General features: G+C 44.9%; 1 protein-coding gene across 7 annotated transcripts in view; it reads right to left on the bottom strand.

Annotated features, from left to right (window-relative positions):
* DOCK9 (dedicator of cytokinesis 9) overlaps positions 1 to 20,889 on the bottom strand; it is a 490,995-nt gene that overhangs the window by 220,885 nt on the left and 249,221 nt on the right. For all 7 annotated transcript variants that reach the window (XM_082245713.1, XM_082245711.1, XM_082245714.1 and 4 more), the window contains exons 8-9: positions 19,193 to 19,367; positions 9,552 to 9,613 (exon numbers count right to left, since the gene is read on the bottom strand). In XM_082245713.1, the coding sequence (XP_082101839.1) occupies positions 9,552 to 9,613; positions 19,193 to 19,367 (237 nt within the window). The remainder of the gene's footprint in view (positions 1 to 9,551; positions 9,614 to 19,192; positions 19,368 to 20,889) is intronic.

Raw genomic sequence — 20,889 nt, 5'->3', positions numbered from 1 at the left:
GACATCCCCATGGAGTGGGCCCACCACATAACCCCCCCAGATGACTGTCCCAGGGACATGGGGGGTAACATCACTCACCATACCACGGACTGGGGGCTCCGCTCCGATACAGGTTACCTCACGCCCTGAGTGGGAGTACCGTCAGACAGGAGGGGACACTGCAACACAGGGCGTTCCAGGATTGAGGCGTCCCGGCGAAGAAAATTTCTCCGCAGGCTCGTCCCCATCAGTTGGGACCACAACCTGCGCATGCTCATAGGCCAGGCTGGGACACCATAAGGATCTAGATTATCCAGTGCAAGGCCCAGCCGGCTGTCATTTGTAGTTCTCCAGGAGGATTCCCCTAATCAACCAGCGACAGTAAGTGAAAAAATAAAAGACTCCTAAGATAGGCAGCAAGAAACTGATTAACAGCACTGTGTGGCTGAGGGTAATGTCTAGAGGGACAGCCCCTTAAGGTGTGTCTTGTGTAAAGCTTTTTTTAATACGTTTTCACTACCTAGAATGCTCCTGCAGAGGGCGCCATTACCCAATAGTGAAGAACATATGGAAGGGCGGCGACTGTCGGAGGACGTAAGAGAAAGTGATTTTTTTTTTTTTTTTTTTAAATATACAAAACAGTTGATACAACACCCCACCTCTAGGTTACTACAAAATGTGGAAAAACGTTCTGTTTGTGTGCACTAAAACTAACTACAGGTGGTCCCTGACTACAGGAGGTCTCCTACTCACAAACGGAGGGAGACAACAGGAAGTGAGAGAAAATCTACCCCTAGGAAGGAAAATTCACCCCTGTAAGAGTTCTCATGGGAAAAAGGTGTCTCCACTGAAGCTTTATTGGCAATCCTTGTTTCCACAACAACCCAACATTTTCATAATCCAATTGTCACAGGGACAGAAAGTGAGGTGAAATCTTCTGAACAGGGATACAGACAGCAAAATAAATGGTACAGTGGTGTTAACCCTTTCCTATGCTATCCAAAAAACATAAAAATATTTTTTTAGGCTTGAGCTACATCTAAAAAGTATACCTCTTCCAACTTGCAATCAAATTCAACTTAGGAAGAAACCTACAAAGACCCTATCTTGTTTGTAACCCGCGGACCGCCTGTAGTGGTTTTTTTTTTTTTGCATTTGAGAACGTGTGCTAAATGCGATATATCGAATTACCGAAAACCGACACATCTCTAGTCTCTATAGATGTGTAAAAGTGCTCAGGTGTAAGCGAGTGGTGGCGCTGCCTAGATAAATAAATTTAGTGATATGAAGTTAAAAAAAAAATGGAAATGGAAAAGATCCTTGATATGTTTGCCTTGGGTGATATTCAAACCATTATATTTAGTAGTGATAAACCTGTGCTAATTTGTCAATGAACTAGGTACAATATATGATGAAAATTATATGTAATAAAAATTGTATGTAATAAAAATCAGTGATAAAACCTGTGCTAATTAATCAATGAACTGGTTGCGATAATTGCCAATAAATTAGAATGCATAATTCATAGAAATAAAATATGGTATGCATGCTATTCACATCGGAAAATTAAAGTGACTAAGTGCTATATATTGATCCTCTCAAATAAGTGCAATGTGCAGAAAAAAAGTGCAAAAACCCATGGGTATCCAATCGGGCAAGCTCTTGCACTACATAGTTGATGGTAGATCTAAAGGAGATTGTACAATCAGATTGTATAGTGTATGGTGAGCTTTACAGAACCCAGGACATTCTACCCGTTTCCAATACTACAGCTCTATCCACAAAGGCTTTTATCTGATCAATCGCTCCTGCACACTATGCCAAATGAACAACCGATGGCTGTGCATTTAGTGAGAATGGTATTCACTGATTGCATTGAAAAGGTGCACCTAAGGAGGTGGATGGTAGTGATCTGATGGAAGGGGAAAGTGGAAGGGGGGCAGATATAGGCTGTGTGCTAATGAGGTCAGCTAGTGAACCCCTTCCTGTGCCATGTCAAGGCTTGTCCAGGAAGTAATGAAGGTTTTTTTTTTTTTTTTTTAAGAGAGCCAGATGGACACTGAGGTAAGGGGTGCCTAAGATAAATAGAAAGCTTTTATATTTCTGCAAAAGTAGTACATTAATGGTAAATTGGTACATAGAGGAGCTGGAATTTAGAAAAAAATGGGGAACTTAGCCTTTAACACAAATACATGGTAAAACAGATACATCAGGAATATGAAATGTTGGGTAGCATATTCATACTTTAACTTAACTATGAATTGAAAACGTGTCAAAAGTCACTACAAAAAAAAAAAAAATAATAATTGTAAGCACTCCGCTAATTACTTGTGCGATATAAATTGCGTATAATAATAATTTTTTTTTTTTTCCTAAGTTTGTGATTGTCTAGCCCTTGCAATTATATTTCCAAAAAAAGTAATGTAAGAAATTATTTTATCCTCAATTATTAGTGCAGGCATACTGTTTTAGGTGAGCACAGCAACAATACAGATAAATATGAAGACGTCATATGAAATTTATCTTGAAACATTAGGATGCTTGGTGGCATTGTGGATGAGAGAAGAGAAACAAGGGCACAATGGCAGAAGAGAAGAGGAACAGACCATGGCAAATCAGACAAGTGACTTGGAATCCAACAACTATAGGAAGCCAGGAGGAGTGTAATATGGTTGTATTGACTGAAATCTTTTCTATAAATGTTCCAACCTTAAAGCTAGTTGTAAATCTTGGGACATCCTCTATTAGCACTACAAGACCTGATACTCATCTCATATTTATGGCACTTTTCCACTGCATGGAACCGAACGGTTTGGCTCCCTTTTGTGCTTTTCCACTGCTGGTACCGCATGGTATAGTGTAGGAACGGTTCGGTATAGTACGGCGGCGGTTTTCCACTGCATGGAACCGAACGGTACGGCTCTCAAAAACAGTACCACCTCGATTGCGGTTCCAAGAGGTACCATACCCGGTACCATATCCCACAATCCTTTGCATGCAGTCACTACTAGCCACTGATTGGTCAGAGAATCCCACCCACCCCATTGTTATTCCACCCACTTAACTTTAGTACTACTTTAGTGGAAAAGCAAACCATACCATACCGTACCGAACCGTTTCAACACCGTACCATGCGGTACCAGCAGTGGAAAAGCAAACCGGGCCAAGCAGGGCCGAGTAGAGCCGAGCCAGTACTTGCAGTGGAAAAGTGCCAATAGTCCACAATCCCTTCCCTATTGGACGTAGGAATATGTAATAGGAATGCAGTGTCTGCATTACCAATTGATTCTAAAGAAATTAGAGGAAAAGAAAGGTTGAGAAAATCGGATTTTTGTAAGATCTTACCGTAAAATCCTTTTCTCTTAGCTCATTGACAGACGTAGTCCTCTTTGATTCACATCAATTGGGTTATGTTGTCTCCGCAGGAGTAGTACTAGGCAGAAAGAAAAAACGTTCTGGCTCCACCCTAGGGGCAGTCCCAGAGGGTATATCCTCCCTCTCTCTGCTACAGGAAATCAGTTCTGTTGTAAAGCAGTAACAGAGAATTTAACCCAACCCAACTCAATGATAGAGGGGCGGGTACTACGTCTGTCAATGAGCTAAGAGAAAAGGATTTTACGGTAAGATCTTACAAAAATCCGATTTTCTCTGTCGCTCATTGACAGACGTAGTCCTCTTTGATTCACATCAATTGGGACATCCAGAAGCAGTGCCACAAATGAGGGGTGGGATTGACAGAAATCAAAATCCAATCTAGAAGGCCCAACCGGTGCCAACTAGAAGTTTTAAAGGCTCATTATAAGCAAAGAATGAGACTCAAATAAAAATTTCCAACGGAAAAAAACCCTCGAGGTAGACCACTGGTCTCCTCAAATTGCGGCCTGCAAAACCTTGCAGCCAAACGAGGCATCCGACGATGCCATTACATCAACTTTATAATGTTTTGTAAAGGTATGCACCGACGACCAGGTAGCCGCCTTGTACACCTGGACCACTGACGCCTGATGGCGAAAGGCCCATGACGCACTAAGTGCCCGAGTGGAGTGCGCCTTAACAGGGAACCAGGGCCCCAGACCCTTAATAGAATAAGCCTGTACCACCGTCTGCCTGATCCATTTGGAAATAGTCGCGGCAGATGCAGGCAACCCCTTTTTGGGTCCACCCGGGACCACAAAAAGTGAATCTGTCTTGGAAAACGAGTCTGTCGTTTTCAAGTATACCCTGATCGCCCGGACCACATCCAAGGAGTGTAAAGCAAACTCCCGAGGATGACTGGGCTTAGGACACAGCGAAGGTAATACAATTTCTACATTCAGATGAAATTCTGAAACCACTTTTGGTAGGAAGGATGGATTCGGACGAAGAACCACCTTATCTCTATGAACTACCAGATATGGGGAACGACAAGATAATGCAGCCAGTTCTAACACCCTGCGTGCAGAAGTGATAGCCACCAAGAAGGCCACCTTCTGGGACAACGTAGGTAGAGGAATCTCCCTAATATCTTCAAAGGGAGGTTTCTGAAGAACCGACAATACTAAATTAAGATCCCAGGGTGGTAACGGCGCGCGCACTGGCGGAGCCAGATGTCGCACCCCCTGGATGAAATTCCGCACCAAGGAATGAGTAGCCAAAGGCTTCTGAAAGAAGATAGCTAATGCTGAGACCTGACCCTTGATAGTGCTCAAGGCCAGTTTCTGCTCAACCCCTTGTTGCAGAAAAGCTAATATTCGACTAACCGAATAAGATCGTGGGTGGAACCCCAGGGGTTCACACCATGCAATGTAGGACTTCCATGTGCGATGATAAATCTTTCTGGAAGTCGCTTTCCTTGCTTTAACTAGAGTAGGAATAACTGAAGCTGACAAACCCTTGTCCTTCAGCACCTGGGTCTCAATAGCCAGGCCGTTAAAGCCAGCGATCGTAAAGCAGGATGGAAGATCGGTCCCCTGAGACAGTAGGTCCTCCCTGAGAGGAAGTCTCCACGGGACGTCCGCCACCAGTCTGACCAAGTCGGCGTACCAAGCTCGGCGAGGCCAGTTCGGAGCTACCAGGATTACTGGAATTCCTTCCTCCTCTATCCTGCGAAGAAGTCTTGGCAGTAACCCGAGAGGAGGGAAGGCATACATTAGCGGGTATTGCCCCCAAGGGGCGACCAGCGCGTCTGCGGTCTCTGCTAGAGGATCGCGGGAGCGAGCCACAAATCTCTGTACTTTTCTGTTGAATCGTGATGCCAACAGATCCACATCCGGGGTGCCCCAACGTAGGCACAACTGGTGGAAAACTTCTGGATGGAGGGACCATTCCCCCTGATCCAGAGTCTGACGGCTGAGATAATCTGCCTGCCAATTCTCCACCCCCGGAATGAACACCGCAGAAATAGCTGGAACAAACCGTTCCGCCCAGCGAAGAATGCAAGCCGCTTCCTTGGCCGCCCGGACACTCTTGGTGCCCCCCTGGTGATTGACATAAGCCACAGCCGTGGCGTTGTCCGACTGGATCCGAACCGGGCTGCCCTGGAGCTGCTCGGTCCAGTGAATCAGACAAAGTCTGATCGCTCTCAGTTCCAATACATTTATAGGTAACCTGGATTCTTCCGGGGACCAAAGTCCCTGAACGGATAACTGACCAAGAATTCCTCCCCATCCGGATAGGCTGGCATCCGTAGTCACTATCGTCCAATATATTGGCAGAAATGACTTTCCCTGGCTGAGCATCGGAGACCGAAGCCACCAGACCAGAGACTCTCTGGTCTGTTTGCTCAATCGGATCCGATAGTCCAGGGATTCCGGATTCCGATTCCATCTGAGAAGAATCTCTTGCTGAAGAATTCGGGTATGGGACTGGGCAAATGGGACTGCTTCGAAGGAAGCCACCATCAACCCCAGAACCCTCATGCAAGTCCGAAGGGAAGACCAGCTGTTGGATAGTAACAACTGGACTGCTAATTGAATCTTCCGGAGTTTCCCTACCGGAAGGAAAACTCTTGTCCTGAATGTGTCTAGAATTAGACCCAGGTATTCGAGCCTCTGGGTGGGAACCAGAAATGACTTCTGCTGGTTCACCAGCCACCCGAATTCCTGTAAAGAAATTATAGTAATTTCTATGTTTTGTAGCAGGGTCTGTGGAGACTCTGCATGAAGCAGGAGATCGTCTAGGTAACCTAGAATCGATATGCCTCTTTGGCGCAGTAGTGCCAACATTGGGGCCAACACCTTCGTGAAGACCCGAGGAGCCGTGGCAAGACCGAAAGGTAACGCCACAAACTGATAGTGGTTCTCTTCTACGGAAAAACGTAGAAACCGCTGATGTCCTGCGTAAATGGGAATGTGAAGATAGGCGTCCTTGATATCTATGGACGCTAGGACATCCCCTGAATGCAGGAAGGCTGCTACTGTGCGAATGGATTCCATTTTGAATTTTCTTATGTTGACAAAGGAATTGAGTGCCCTTAAGTCCAGAATTGGACGCACTTTGCCCTCTTTCCTGGGTATTGTAAATAGGTTTGAATAAAACCCTTGAAAACGTTCTGTCCAAGGAACGTGGACTACCACTCCTTGTTGTAGTAAATCCGTGACTGCTCTCCGCGGATCTTCTAAACGATCCGGGGATAGTCGGATATTGGAAGGGAAGAATCGCGCCGGTGGGAGAGATCGAAACTCGATCTTGTACCCTGACCTTATGACTTCGCAAACCCACTTGTCCGGGATTCTGGAGAGCCATGGATCCGGGAACCGGCGAAGACGTCCCCCCACCCCAGTTATGGGTGGGGGCGCACCTTCAGGGGTTAGTAGACTTATCTTCAGGTCTGGAAGGGGCGGGCTTTTGCTTGCCCGACCAACGTCCCCTGAAGCCTCCTGAAGGAGCTTTGGAGGACTTAATTTTTTCACCCGCGGGACAAAAAAAAAAATTTTTGTCAGCAGAAAAAGAAGGCCCTCGTCTTTGACGAGGTCCTTTACCCTTAGCATTTTGCGGTAAAAAGGTGCTCTTTCCTCCCGTGAGATCCTTAATGATCTCATCTAGGTTGGCTCCAAATAAACGCTCTCCTGAAAAGGGGATATTAGCCAATGCTTTTTTGGAACCTTGGTCGGCTAACCAACCTTTTAGCCACAGTGTATGTCTGAGAACCACTGCTGAAACTGATGATCGCGCCAATAATGGAGTGGCGTCTAACGCCGCATCACACACAAACTGTAACCCCTGTATCATCTGTTCCTACAAATCTGATACCGCCTGAGGGACCTCTTCTAAGTCCCGGCGTAACCATTTGGTCCATTCAGTTACAGTCTGTGAAACCAGCCCAATAGCAATTATTGGTCTGAAAGCTGATCCAATCAAGGAAAACATGGTGCGAGACATAGCTTCTATCTTGCGATCCACCGGATCCTTAAAAGACGGAGCGTCTTCTAATGGAATAACCGTGGCTTTATTCAATCTAGCAATTGGTGAATCCACCACAGGTGGTTCTGTCCATTTCTTAATGAGGGTTTCCTCAAACGGATAACGCCTGTTAATGCGTTTAGAAATAGCAGAAGTGCGTTTTGGCAGATTCCATTCTTCTTTGATCGGATTGCCAAAACATTTGGGCAATGGAAAAACCTTCGCCACTTTGATGCGTTTTTTAGTCTCAGTCTCAGCTACTTCCGACGGAAAACCCTGTAATCTTAAAGTTTCTTGAACAGATACAATTAGCGCGTTTACCAACGCTTCCTCTCGGGCTATGGCTGATGCCGAAACATCCTCCTCACTGTCTGAAGAGACAGTACCCGAGACACCAATCCCAGATGATGTACCTGCAACTGCAGAAATAGGCTCAGATTCTGAATCCGAAGTTTCAGATAACATGGGGTTAGGCGGGGGTCGCTTCCTTGCGCCCTGTCCCTGACAAGCCACTTCCACCCGGGACACAAAGGTCTCCATAATAGCTGACAATGATTCAATCGTAAGCGGGGTGCTGGAGGATCCTGCTGACACCTCGAGGGGATCCGGTGGAGATACATGAGTGGCAGGGTCCATGTTAACCCAGGACACTTTGCCAGAAAAAAAACTTTTTTTTTTTTTTATATGTATCCCCCTAGCGCAATAGCGCCCCTCAGTGTACCTGCTTCTTGACCCCCACAGAGAGAGAGAGCGAGAGAGAGGGACCCTCAAGGCTCACCACCAGATGCAGAGAAGTTTCCTAACAACTGCAGTCAGCGTTTGTCTCTTACAGACTGGGAAGAACTGTGTTCATTTTCCCGGGTAGAAGGAAGTGGCTCCGCCCCCTGTGTACGCCTTCCGGCGTTCCCAGCTCTCCTCGAGGTTAGCTGGGCTCTTCAAACATGGCCGCCCCCATACGGGAGACAATAGACTCCAAAAAAATGGCGGCCGGCGTGACCTGCGGACATTCGTGTACCTGGTCTACAGCAAAATGGCGGAGGATTGCCGAAGTATCGTCTTCCCAGCACATCCACCTGCATACCACGCTAATGGCGGTTTATCGCTCTGCAGGAGGTCCACTACAGTCAAGGTAGGATTGTACCTCCTATGTCTGCTGTAATACTGCAGTCTGCTGGGTAGAGTGTTAGCTCCCAAACCAAGTCCGCTTGCCCACCAAACACATGCTGTATTTACAAGGGGGACTTTTAGTGTCAGAAAGATACTGACCATGTATGGAGGGGCCCATATTCCAAAATGCCTCATAACGAGGAAAAGGAAACATTTACTCACCATACCGAACCAACAGGCACCCTCTCTTCACAATACCCTCTCCACCGGGGTGGGGGGTTGTTGACCACTCCGGACGCCTCGACTCTCTGGTTCCTGGCGTCCAAGCGAGACTTTTAACTCGCAAGGTCAGTCCCTCCAATGGGACTCTGTCGCGGCCGACCCAGCGCGGAGCTCTGGTCTGCACGCGCTCGTAGGCAGAACCGGGGTGACCACTGGATCTCAACATCCAGCCCGTCGCCCGGCCCCGCATACTTACTTGAATGTGTCGCGGCCGACCAAGCGCGATGCAATGGTCTGCGCGCGCTCGTAGGCCGGCTGGGGTGACCACAAGTGTCGCCCAGATCCGGCGTAATTTGCTTGAAGATCTCACAGGAAAAAACACTGGAGAAACTACCTAAAAATATTTTTTCTAAAAAAAAATCTTGCCAGGACCAGAGATCCAAGCAAGGAACTTAGGTCCTTACTCCTGACTAGACAGAAAAAAACTGATTTCCTGTAGCAGAGAGAGGGAGGATATACCCTCTGGGACTGCCCCTAGGGTGGAGCCAGAACGTTTTTTCTTTCTGCCTAGTCCTACTCCTGCGGAGACAACATAGCCCAATTGATGTGAATCAAAGAGGACTACGTCTGTCAATGAGCGACAGAGAAAAAGTGTTTAGTCGGGGCTTTTTGAGCTAAAAATACTAGCTAAAGCTTGGTCCTAGAAAGATGCAGAGCCACTTTCTAATTCGAGAAAAGCTGTTATAGCTTACAAAAGTGAGACGTATCAAAAAATACTATTTTCTCAAATTTCAGTCTTCCATAACTTATCTGGTGTATGGGTAGCATACACAAACACAGATAAATAAAATAAAAATACTTACTTTCTCTGGAAGGTAACTGTCAATACTGGATGAGGAATTGTCAAATTTGTTCTGTTCATCATCTGAAAATGGTTAAAAAACAAAAAATGAATTACTGTTACCAAGCCTCAATTTGAAATGCAAATACTAACACAAATACAGGCATGAGCATCATTAACCAATTCACATCTGCAAAGTTATATTATATAAATATATGTTCAGCTCAGTTTCCAGATTTCGGATATCTGGTGGTTTTCTGGAGCAAATAAAGCACATGAAAAGTGGTACAGGGTAGCACATTGCATAAAACCATATAAAACCTTTACAAAAAGTCTTAAAATGCACATCTCACATGTACAGAAACTGCAAAAACTGGCAAGTGATCTTTTCTTGCATCCGCAGCCTTTGCTTGAGATTCGATTTCTTTGCCTATTATGTATGATGATTATTACACAATATTTAAGCACAAGGCACACTGCATAAATGATTGTGTGTGAAGTATTTTTTTTATGTAACACTTTTTTTTTATATACCTTTTGTGTATTCATTGTAGATATTACTGCACTTATTTTTGTATTAGTTCTTTTAAGAGTTATTTATTTGTGATGTTGGCTGCTTTAATGTTTATTGGTGTGGGGTTTAGAGATGTAGCGGAAAGGCAGTGACAACAAGATCTCATCAGAATAGATTGCAATGTATTCACTTAAAAAAAAAAAAAGGAGTTACAGCAGCAAAATGGGTTGGCAGGTTGAGCTGATAAGGCAGAGGCAGGTATGGAAAAGTTTTTACTGGTAATTAGGGTTGAGCGAACACCTAGATGTCCGTGTTCGACGGGTTCGGCCGAACTTTAAAAAAAAGTCCGGGTCCGTGTCCCGGACTTTTACCGAACTTTTCCCGGACACCGAACCCCATTGAAGTCAATGGGGACCCGAACTTTAAGGCACTAAAATGGCTCTAAAACACCAAAGGAAAGGGCTAGAGTGCTGCAAATGGCAGCAAAACGTAATTAAGAGCATGGCAAGTGCTCTGCAAACAAATGTGGATAGGGAAATAACTTAAAACAACAAAACAAAAACAGAAAAATAAAACAATGTTCTTCTTCATCTCTGAAGGACGAGGCCCATATGGAGTAGGAGGGAGGTTGAGGTGGTGGTGGATGTGGCGGTGACATAGGCGTGCGCACAGGGTGTGCTGGGTGTGCCTGGGCACACCCTAATCACCTAGGGCACATAGCATTGCCAGTGAGGAGATGGGAAAGATCTCCCTGGGACCTGCTCTGCTCTATTTCTCCTTGCCTACAGGTACATGGCCCCGATACATTACTCTCCCTGCTGGCAAACACATGCATGTGTATTTCAACTTTGGGGTGCACACCTTAATGCAATAGGCTGCGCACACCTATGGGCGGTGTAGGTGGAAGCGGCGGTGGAGGAGGACCAGGGCCGGATTAACAGCATCATGGGCTTGGTGCTGAGGATTTTGAAGGGCCTTAAGGGCCGTGCCTTGCCATGCACCCAGAGGAGGAAGGGTGCAGCCATGCATGCCTAATTCAACATGGGATGCTGTCTCTGAAGCCCATAAACACATCCATGCATCGCCAACTGTCCCTCCTTGTCCGGCCTTCACGCTGTGTGGGGAGGTTCTGAGGGTGCTGCCTGGGGAAGCGAGCATAGAAGCCAGACTTCTGTGTTTACAAGTGACAGAAGAGCGGTAACAGTGAATATGGCCAACCCGGGGCCTATATAAAAGGTAGGGGCCTGGAGCTGCAGCTCCAATAGCCCCTACATTAATCTGGCCCTGAGGAGGAGGACGAGGTAGCCAACACTGCTTCTTTTCAAAAATTTTAAATGAGGGTACACCCCAAAAGAGTGAGAAAGAGCAAAAATGGAACAATGGGTGGGTAAGGTCGGTATCCATTGCTATTCTGCATAAGGTACGGAAAAGTCCCGTGGGATCCATGCCTGGTTCATTTTAATGAACGTGAGCTTGTCCACATTGTCTCTGGACAGGCGGCTGCGCTTGTCTGTTATAACGCCCCCAGCCGTGCTAAATACCCGTTCAGATAATACACTGGCTGCAGGGCACGCCAGCACCTCCAAGGCGTAAAGGGCAAGCTCAAGCCATGTGCCCAATTTGGAGACCCAGAAGTTGAAGGGGGCAGACCCGTCATTCACTACATGTAGGCGTGTGCACACATACTGCTCCACCATGTTGGTAAAATGCTGCCTCCTGCTAAGACGTTCCATCTGAGCTGCTGGTGCTGCTGTTTGTTGTGGCGTGCTGACAAAGCTTTTCCACATTTCGGCCATGCTAACCCTGCCTTCTGAGGTGCTGGCGGTGCCCTGGTTGCGTTGGCGACCTCCTCCTCCTCCTCCTCTGCCTTGTGCTTCCACTGTGGCCCCGCTGTCAGATGGGAATGCCAGCAGCATGGCGTCTACCAGCGTGCGCTTGTACTCGCGCATCTTGCGATCGCGCTCCAGTGAGTGAATTAAGGACGGTACGTTGTCCTTGTAACGGGGATCCAGCAGCGTGGCCACCCAGTAATCAGCACAAGTTAGAATGTGGGCAACTCGGCGGTCGTAGTGGAGACACTGCAGCATGTAATCGCTCATGTGTGCCAGGCTGCCCAGAGGCAACGAAAGGCTGTCCTCTGTGGGAGGTGTATCGTCCGTGTCCTCTGTATCCCCCCAGCCACGCACCAGTGATGGCCATGAGCTGGCCTGGGTGCCACCCTGCTGTGAACATGGTTCCATCTCCTCCTCCAGCTCCTCCTCCTCCTCATCCTCCAGAACTGTGCCCCTGCTGGACAATTGCGTCCCTGGCGTTTGCGTGTGCAGGAACCCACCCTCGGAGCCCCTTGCGAATGACTGCCCTGAAAGCCTTGGAAATGTTACCTCTTCATCCTCCTCCTCCTCCTCATCCTGTGCCACATCCTCTTCCATCATCGCCCGAATTGTTTTTTCAAGGAGGCATAGAAGTGGGATAGTTAAGCTGAGAACGGCGTCATTGCCACTGGCCATGTTGGTGGAGTACTCAAAACAGCGCAACAAGGCACACAGGTCTCGCATGGAGGCCCAGTTAAATTAAATAGCGGAATAGAAAATATGATCCAAAAAAAGTGTATGTATATCACACGTACACAACCACACTGGGCCCCAATTACTATTGTTTGTACCCCTAAAAGGCTAGATGAGGAGTAGGGGGAGTATGGAACAGGCAGCACCCTCAAACCTTCAGAAGTATGAGATGAACCCCAACAACTTGGAAAGGTGGATCTCTCTCACACGTACCGACACAGACTATCCCGCAATTCAATTGATCCTCAAAGGTTTTTATTGAATAGCGGAATAGGAAATATGATCAAAAAAAGTGTATGTATCTCGCACGTACACAACCACACTAGGCCCCAATTACTATTGTTTGTACCCCTAAAAGGCTAGATGAGGAGTAGGGGGGGTATGGAACAGGCAGCACCCTCAAACCTTCAGAAGTATGAGATGAACCCCAACAACTTGGAAAGGTGGATCTCTCTCACACGTACCGACACAGACTATCCCCCAATTTAACTGATCCCCAAAGGTTTTTGATTAAATAGCGGAATAGAAAATATGATCCAAAAAAAGTGTATGTATATCACACGTACACAACCACACTAGGCCCCAATTACTATTGTTTGTACCCCTAAAAGGCTAGATGAGGAGTAGGGGGGGTATGGAACAGGCAGCACCCTCAAACCTTCAGAAGTATGAGATGAACCCCAACAACTTGGAAAGGTGGATCTCTCTCACACGTACCGACACAGACTATCCCCCAATTTAACTGATCCCCAAAGGTTTTTGATTAAATAGCGGAATAGAAAATATGATCCCAAAAAAGTGTATGTATATCACACGTACACAACCACACTGGGCCCCAATTACTATTGTTTGTACCCCTAAAAGGCTAGATGAGGAGTAGGGGGAGTATGGAACAGGCAGCACCCTCAAACCTTCAGAAGTATGAGATGAACCCCAACAACTTGGAAAGGTGGATCTCTCTCACACGTACCAACACAGACTATCCCCCAATTTAACTGATCCCCAAAGGTTTTTGATTAAATAGCGGAATAGAAAATATGATCCAAAAAAAGTGTATGTATATCACACGTACACAACCACACTAGGCCCCAATTACTATTGTTTGTACCCCTAAAAGGCTAGATGAGGAGTAGGGGGAGTATGGAACAGGCAGCACCCTCAAACCTTCAGAAGTATGAGATGAACCCCAACAACTTGGAAAGGTGGATCTCTCTCACACGTACCGACACAGACTATCCCGCAATTCAATTGATCCTCAAAGGTTTTTATTGAATAGCGGAATAGGAAATATGATCAAAAAAAGTGTATGTATCTCGCACGTACACAACCACACTAGGCCCCAATTACTATTGTTTGTACCCCTAAAAGGCTAGATGAGGAGTAGGGGGGTATGGAACAGGCAGCACCCTCAAACCTTCAGAAGTATGAGATGAACCCCAACAACTTGGAAAGGTGGATCTCTCTCACACGTACCGACACAGACTATCCCCCAATTTAACTGATCCCCAAAGGTTTTTGATTAAATAGCGGAATAGAAAATATGATCCCAAAAAAGTGTATGTATATCACACGTACACAACCACACTAGGCCCCAATTACTATTGTTTGTACCCCTAAAAGGCTAGGAGTAGGGGGAGTATGGAACAGGCAGCACCCTCAAACCTTCAGAAGTATGAGATGAACCCCAACAACTTGGAAAGGTGGATCTCTCTCACACGTACCAACACAGACTATCCCCCAATTTAACTGATCCCCAAAGGTTTTTGATTAAATAGCGGAATAGAAAATATGATCCCAAAAAAGTGTATGTATATCACACGTACACAACCACACTAGGCCCCAATTACTATTGTTTGTACCCCTAAAAGGCTAGGAGTAGGGGGAGTATGGAACAGGCAGCACCCTCAAACCTTCAGAAGTATGAGATGAACCCCAACAACTTGGAAAGGTGGATCTCTCTCACACGTACCAACACAGACTATCCCCCAATTTAACTGATCCCCAAAGGTTTTTGATTAAATAGCGGAATAGAAAATATGATCCCAAAAAAGTGTATGTATATCACACGTACACAACCACACTAGGCCCCAATTACTATTGTTTGTACCCCTAAAAGGCTAGGAGTAGGGGGAGTATGGAACAGGCAGCACCCTCAAACCTTCAGAAGTATGAGATGAACCCCAACAACTTGGAAAGGTGGATCTCTCTCACACGTACCAACACAGACTATCCCCCAATTTAACTGATCCCCAAAGGTTTTTGATTAAATAGCGGAATAGAAAATATGATCCCAAAAAAGTGTATGTATATCACACGTACACAACCACACTAGGCCCCAATTACTATTGTTTGTACCCCTAAAAGGCTAGGAGTAGGGGGAGTATGGAACAGGCAGCACCCTCAAACCTTCAGAAGTATGAGATGAACCCCAACAACTTGGAAAGGTGGATCTCTCTCACACGTACCAACACAGACTATCCCCCAATTTAACTGATCCCCAAAGGTTTTTGATTAAATAGCGGAATAGAAAATATGATCCCAAAAAAGTGTATGTATATCACACGTACACAACCACACTAGGCCCCAATTACTATTGTTTGTACCCCTAAAAGGCTAGGAGTAGGGGGAGTATGGAACAGGCAGCACCCTCAAACCTTCAGAAGTATGAGATGAACCCCAACAACTTGGAAAGGTGGATCTCTCTCACACGTACCAACACAGACTATCCCCCAATTTAACTGATCCCCAAAGGTTTTTGATTAAATAGCGGAATAGAAAATATGATCCCAAAAAAGTGTATGTATATCACACGTACACAACCACACTAGGCCCCAATTACTATTGTTTGTACCCCTAAAAGGCTAGGAGTAGGGGGAGTATGGAACAGGCAGCACCCTCAAACCTTCAGAAGTATGAGATGAACCCCAACAACTTGGAAAGGTGGATCTCTCTCACACGTACCAACACAGACTATCCCCCAATTTAACTGATCCCCAAAGGTTTTTGATTAAATAGCGGAATAGAAAATATGATCCCAAAAAAGTGTATGTATATCACACGTACACAACCACACTAGGCCCCAATTACTATTGTTTGTACCCCTAAAAGGCTAGGAGTAGGGGGAGTATGGAACAGGCAGCACCCTCAAACCTTCAGAAGTATGAGATGAACCCCAACAACTTGGAAAGGTGGATCTCTCTCACACGTACCAACACAGACTATCCCCCAATTTAACTGATCCCCAAAGGTTTTTGATTAAATAGCGGAATAGAAAATATGATCCCAAAAAAGTGTATGTATATCACACGTACACAACCACACTAGGCCCCAATTACTATTGTTTGTACCCCTAAAAGGCTAGGAGTAGGGGGAGTATGGAACAGGCAGCACCCTCAAACCTTCAGAAGTATGAGATGAACCCCAACAACTTGGAAAGGTGGATCTCTCTCACACGTACCAACACAGACTATCCCCCAATTTAACTGATCCCCAAAGGTTTTTGATTAAATAGCGGAATAGAAAATATGATCCCAAAAAAGTGTATGTATATCACACGTACACAACCACACTAGGCCCCAATTACTATTGTTTGTACCCCTAAAAGGCTAGGAGTAGGGGGGAGTATGGAACAGGCAGCACCCTCAAACCTTCAGAAGTATGAGATGAACCCCAACAACTTGGAAAGGTGGATCTCTCTCACACGTACCAACACAGACTATCCCCCAATTTAACTGATCCCCAAAGGTTTTTGATTAAATAGCGGAATAGAAAATATGATCCCAAAAAAGTGTATGTATATCACACGTACACAACCACACTAGGCCCCAATTACTATTGTTTGTACCCCTAAAAGGCTAGGAGTAGGGGGAGTATGGAACAGGCAGCACCCTCAAACCTTCAGAAGTATGAGATGAACCCCAACAACTTGGAAAGGTGGATCTCTCTCACACGTACCAACACAGACTATCCCCCAATTTAACTGATCCCCAAAGGTTTTTGATTAAATAGCGGAATAGAAAATATGATCCCAAAAAAGTGTATGTATATCACACGTACACAACCACACTAGGCCCCAATTACTATTGTTTGTACCCCTAAAAGGCTAGATGAGGAGTAGGGGGAGTATGGAACAGGCAGCACCCTCAAACCTTCAGAAGTATGAGATTGTGTTCACTGTACCCCACAAAGATTGAGTTCACTGCACCCCACAATGATTGTGTTCACTGCACCCCACAAAGATTGTGTTCACTGCACCTCACAAAGATTGTGTTCACTGTACCCCCCAAAGATTGTGTTCACTGCACCCCACAAAGATTCTGTTCACTGTACCCCACAAAGATTGTGTTCACTGCACCCCAAAAAGGATGTTGTTCACTGCACCCCAAAAAGGATGTTGTTCACTCCACCCCAAAAAGATTGTGTTCACTGCACCCCACAAAGATTGTGTTCACTGCACCCCAAAAAGATTGTGTTCACTGCACCCCAAAAATGATTTTGTTCACTGCACCCCAAAAAGGATTTTGTTCACTGCACCCCAAAAAGGATGTTGTTCACTCCACCCCAAAAAGATTGTGTTCACTGCACCCCACAAAGGATTTTGTTCACTGCACCCCAAAAAGGATGTTGTTCACTGCACCCCAAAAAGGATTTTGTTCACTGCACCCCAAAAAGATTGTGTTCACTGCACCCCACAAAGGATTTTGTTCACTGCACCCCACAAAGATTGTGTTCACTGCACACCAAAAAGGATTGTGTTCACTGCACCCCAAAAAGATTTTGTTCACTGCAGCCCAAAAAGATTGTGTTCACTGCAGCCCAAAAAGATTGTGTTCACTGCAGCCCAAAAAGATTGTGTTCACTGCAGCCCAAAAAGATTGTGTTCACTGCAGCCCAAAAAGATTGTGTTCACTGCAGCCCAAAAAGATTGTGTTCACTGCAGCCCAAAAAGATTGTGTTCACTGCAGCTCACACACAGAAAAATGGATGTGGATCACTGACACCTGCCTATCTCCAATCCCACACCACACAGCAATATCGATTGTAGTTTGTAGAACACAGTTTCCCTAAAATTCAGCAGACTCTGTCCCTAACAGGATTGAGAAGAGATCGTAGATCAGGATTGAGTGCAGATTCACCCCACCCCCCACACAGCAATATCGATTGTAGTTTGTAGAAGACACTGACCCTATAATTCAGCAGACTCTATCCCTAAAATGCCTACAACTCGCCCTGCCTAAACACTCCGACCTGTCCCTCAATTCTATCCGGACACAAATGGTTTTTTCCTGCCTATCTTTCCCTAATCAGCAGCCAGCACGTTGATGTGTGCTCTGTCCCTGAATCTAAGCAGCATAATGACGCCGCTGCGGCTGCCTCGAACTTATAAAGACTTGGTCACATGCTTCAGACGGCCAATCACAGCTAATGAGACATTTGCAGGCATGGCTGGGATGGCTTAAGGCACACCAGTTAAACGATTGTTGATTGGCTGTTGAAAGCCCGCCATGAAAAGAGCGCCAAAGCATGCAAAACCCGGAAATAAAACGACCGAACACGGATTTTTACCCGAACATACAGTAAAGTGTCCGTGTCCGTGTTCGGGTACAAAAAATCCAATTATTCGGTACGAACACGAATAATACAGTCCGTGTTCGCTCAACACTACTGGTAATCTTTCCTTTGTACAGTGTCATTTAAAAAGCAATTGCAGGCAATAATCAGTGATCTGCTAATATTATTTGGAAAACAGTGCGACTGTGCTAAAATTAGAAAGCTCAGTTAATTAGCCTTAAAGAAAACCTGTCTCAAACTTTAGCAATTTAAATTAAGCATACGATTAAAAAATGTATGGATAAGCCGAGGTTACCTTCAGTTAACAACGGAACAGGAACATTATCAGTAGATTCAGATATATAATGCGCAAAATCTTCTTTTACAAGTCTTTTTAGCCTTAACCTCTCTAACCTCACCATAGCTCCTTTAATGTGATGGACAGCTTTGTTATAGGGATAATAAAGGCACAGCCAAGCTTGACACAATTTGATGTTCTACTGTCTATATTTCTGGGTCTGCTGATAAATTTGACACATAAAAACGTGTGTGTGTGTGTGTATGTATGTATTCTATATATATATATATATATATATATATATATATATATATATATATACATACATACATATACAGGATATCTGTGTATATTACACACACACACACACACACACACATCCCCACCCCACCCCCCCCCTACAATAAACTTTCTGTAAGTAAAACACCAAGAGCCTCAAAGTACTTGTAATAGTAAATGAACACAGTTTTTAATATTCCTGAACATACATCCAGGGCAAGACATTACTGTACCAATGTATTCAAGTACATTGACACAACTCAATGAATTTTTAACAAAAAATAAATAAAAAACTAAACGAGTAGATAAACGTCAAACAAACCTGACGGGTCTCTATGCATAGATACACAAAAGGAACTCAATGAAACAAACCAATTAACTGTAATTGATCTTTTGAGTTTATTGTCACAGATCAAAAGGTAAAGGGGGAGACAGCATGCTTTCTAATGATACCAGACCTTCATGGGACTCTCCATTTCTCTTTTCTTGCATGGCAGCTTCAAAGTTTAACTGCAGGATTTTGTTAAGCGTGTTGATCCAGTCTTCCATTTCAGCATCGCTGTCTGAGGCCAGAAGATAACTGCTCTTGTCTTGCATCTTCAGCTCAAAGGCAAAGCGCCTTACTTTATTGTTCTAAAAGCAGTAAAACAGTTGAAATAAAACAGTGAACATTTTAATTGTGCAGAACTTACATAATGAAACCTTTATAAAGCTCTGGTGGGGGAAAAAAAAAATACATATTCAAAAAATAATGGTGAAAATCTGACCTAAGATCAAAAGAAAAATGTATTGCTTTCTGAAATCACTACTCAGAATACCAACTGTTTTAGTATGTAAAAGAAGTGATGATATAATGGATAAGGATCAGTTCACTAAGTTATAACGGGCGTGCTATTTGACTTAACAATCAGACATCGGATTGTCCTCTTCGATCACATTGCTGAAAATGTTTTCTTTGGCAAATGACACTTATATCAATTTAGTCAGAAAAGAAAAGTGTATGTAAAGCCAAGATCATTACAGACAGAGCTGGTTATAATGGAACTTCACTCTACTAATCAACATGAACTATTTTTAATCCTCATGCTGCTTTCATTAGTAAATAGATATAAAAGTATATAATATTTACTTGTTCTAATCTTTTTACATTTCTAGTAAATAGGAAAGTATATCATATTTACTTATATTAAATGTGTTTTTTTTACATTTCTTAAGTTACTTCCTGGTTTCCTGCCTAGGCAAATGATGTCTTCAGGAGGGGAGGAGGGGTTTTCTCAGCTAAACACACTCTCCTGCATGCATACTTGCGCTAAGGGCAGGAAGTAAATGCTACAGGAATCATTTGCCCTTACTCAAGATGGCCACAAACAGAATTGCTAGGGGGTGTTTTTCAAAGAGATTTCACACTAAAATAAAGGATGGAGACATTGATGGACGGAGGGGTTTGCTTTGAATATTAAAAATAAATTATATAGTGTTTTTGGTTTGAGATGCTCAGATGCAGTGAAGATCCACTTTAAGGCACATGTAAGGGCCCTTTCACATGGGCTTTCCGCTCGGCGGACTCTGTTTTGCTCAGCGGGAATTGTTCCGCCGATCCCCGCTGAGCAGGCGGATGACACGTCTGTCTCCGCTTACTTTGGAGACACAGACCTGTCGTCGGGTCCCCACTCTCCTCTATGGGAGATTGGATGAAAATGGACCGCCTGTCCTTTTTCATCCGATCCTATCCAGTCCGATCCTCCAGACAGATGGAAAATAGGGTTTCCATCCATTTGGATTTCACAGACAGGATCGGATAGCAGTGGGTGTCAGCGGAGATGTCACTGCTGACATCCGCTGCCCCATAGAAGTGCATGGAGCATCCGATCAGGTCCGCCGGAAAAACTGACAGGCGGACCTGATCAGAAAGCCACTGTGAAAGGGGCCTTAAGTTTTTTTTTTTCCTGCCTGTTACATTTGGGAAAGTTCTCGATTCTCCAAAGTGAGGTCAAGTCACAGATAGGGTGTTTTTTTGAACAAGTGTTCACTTTCATCCTCAGCGGCTGCACTTGCCCATCAAACTACACACAGTCAGGCCCTGATTGTTACAACCTTAGAAAACTGACAACAATAGAAATCAAGAGACATAGCAGTGCTCCTGTGAGACTATGGC

The sequence above is a fragment of the Pelophylax lessonae genome, assembly GCF_965119305.1.
Source record: "Pelophylax lessonae genome assembly, chromosome: 2".
In the NCBI taxonomy this organism is placed as follows: Eukaryota; Metazoa; Chordata; class Amphibia; order Anura; family Ranidae; genus Pelophylax; species Pelophylax lessonae.
The sequence above is the reverse complement of the archived record's forward strand: the minus strand, read 5'-3'. Positions and strand labels throughout refer to the sequence as shown.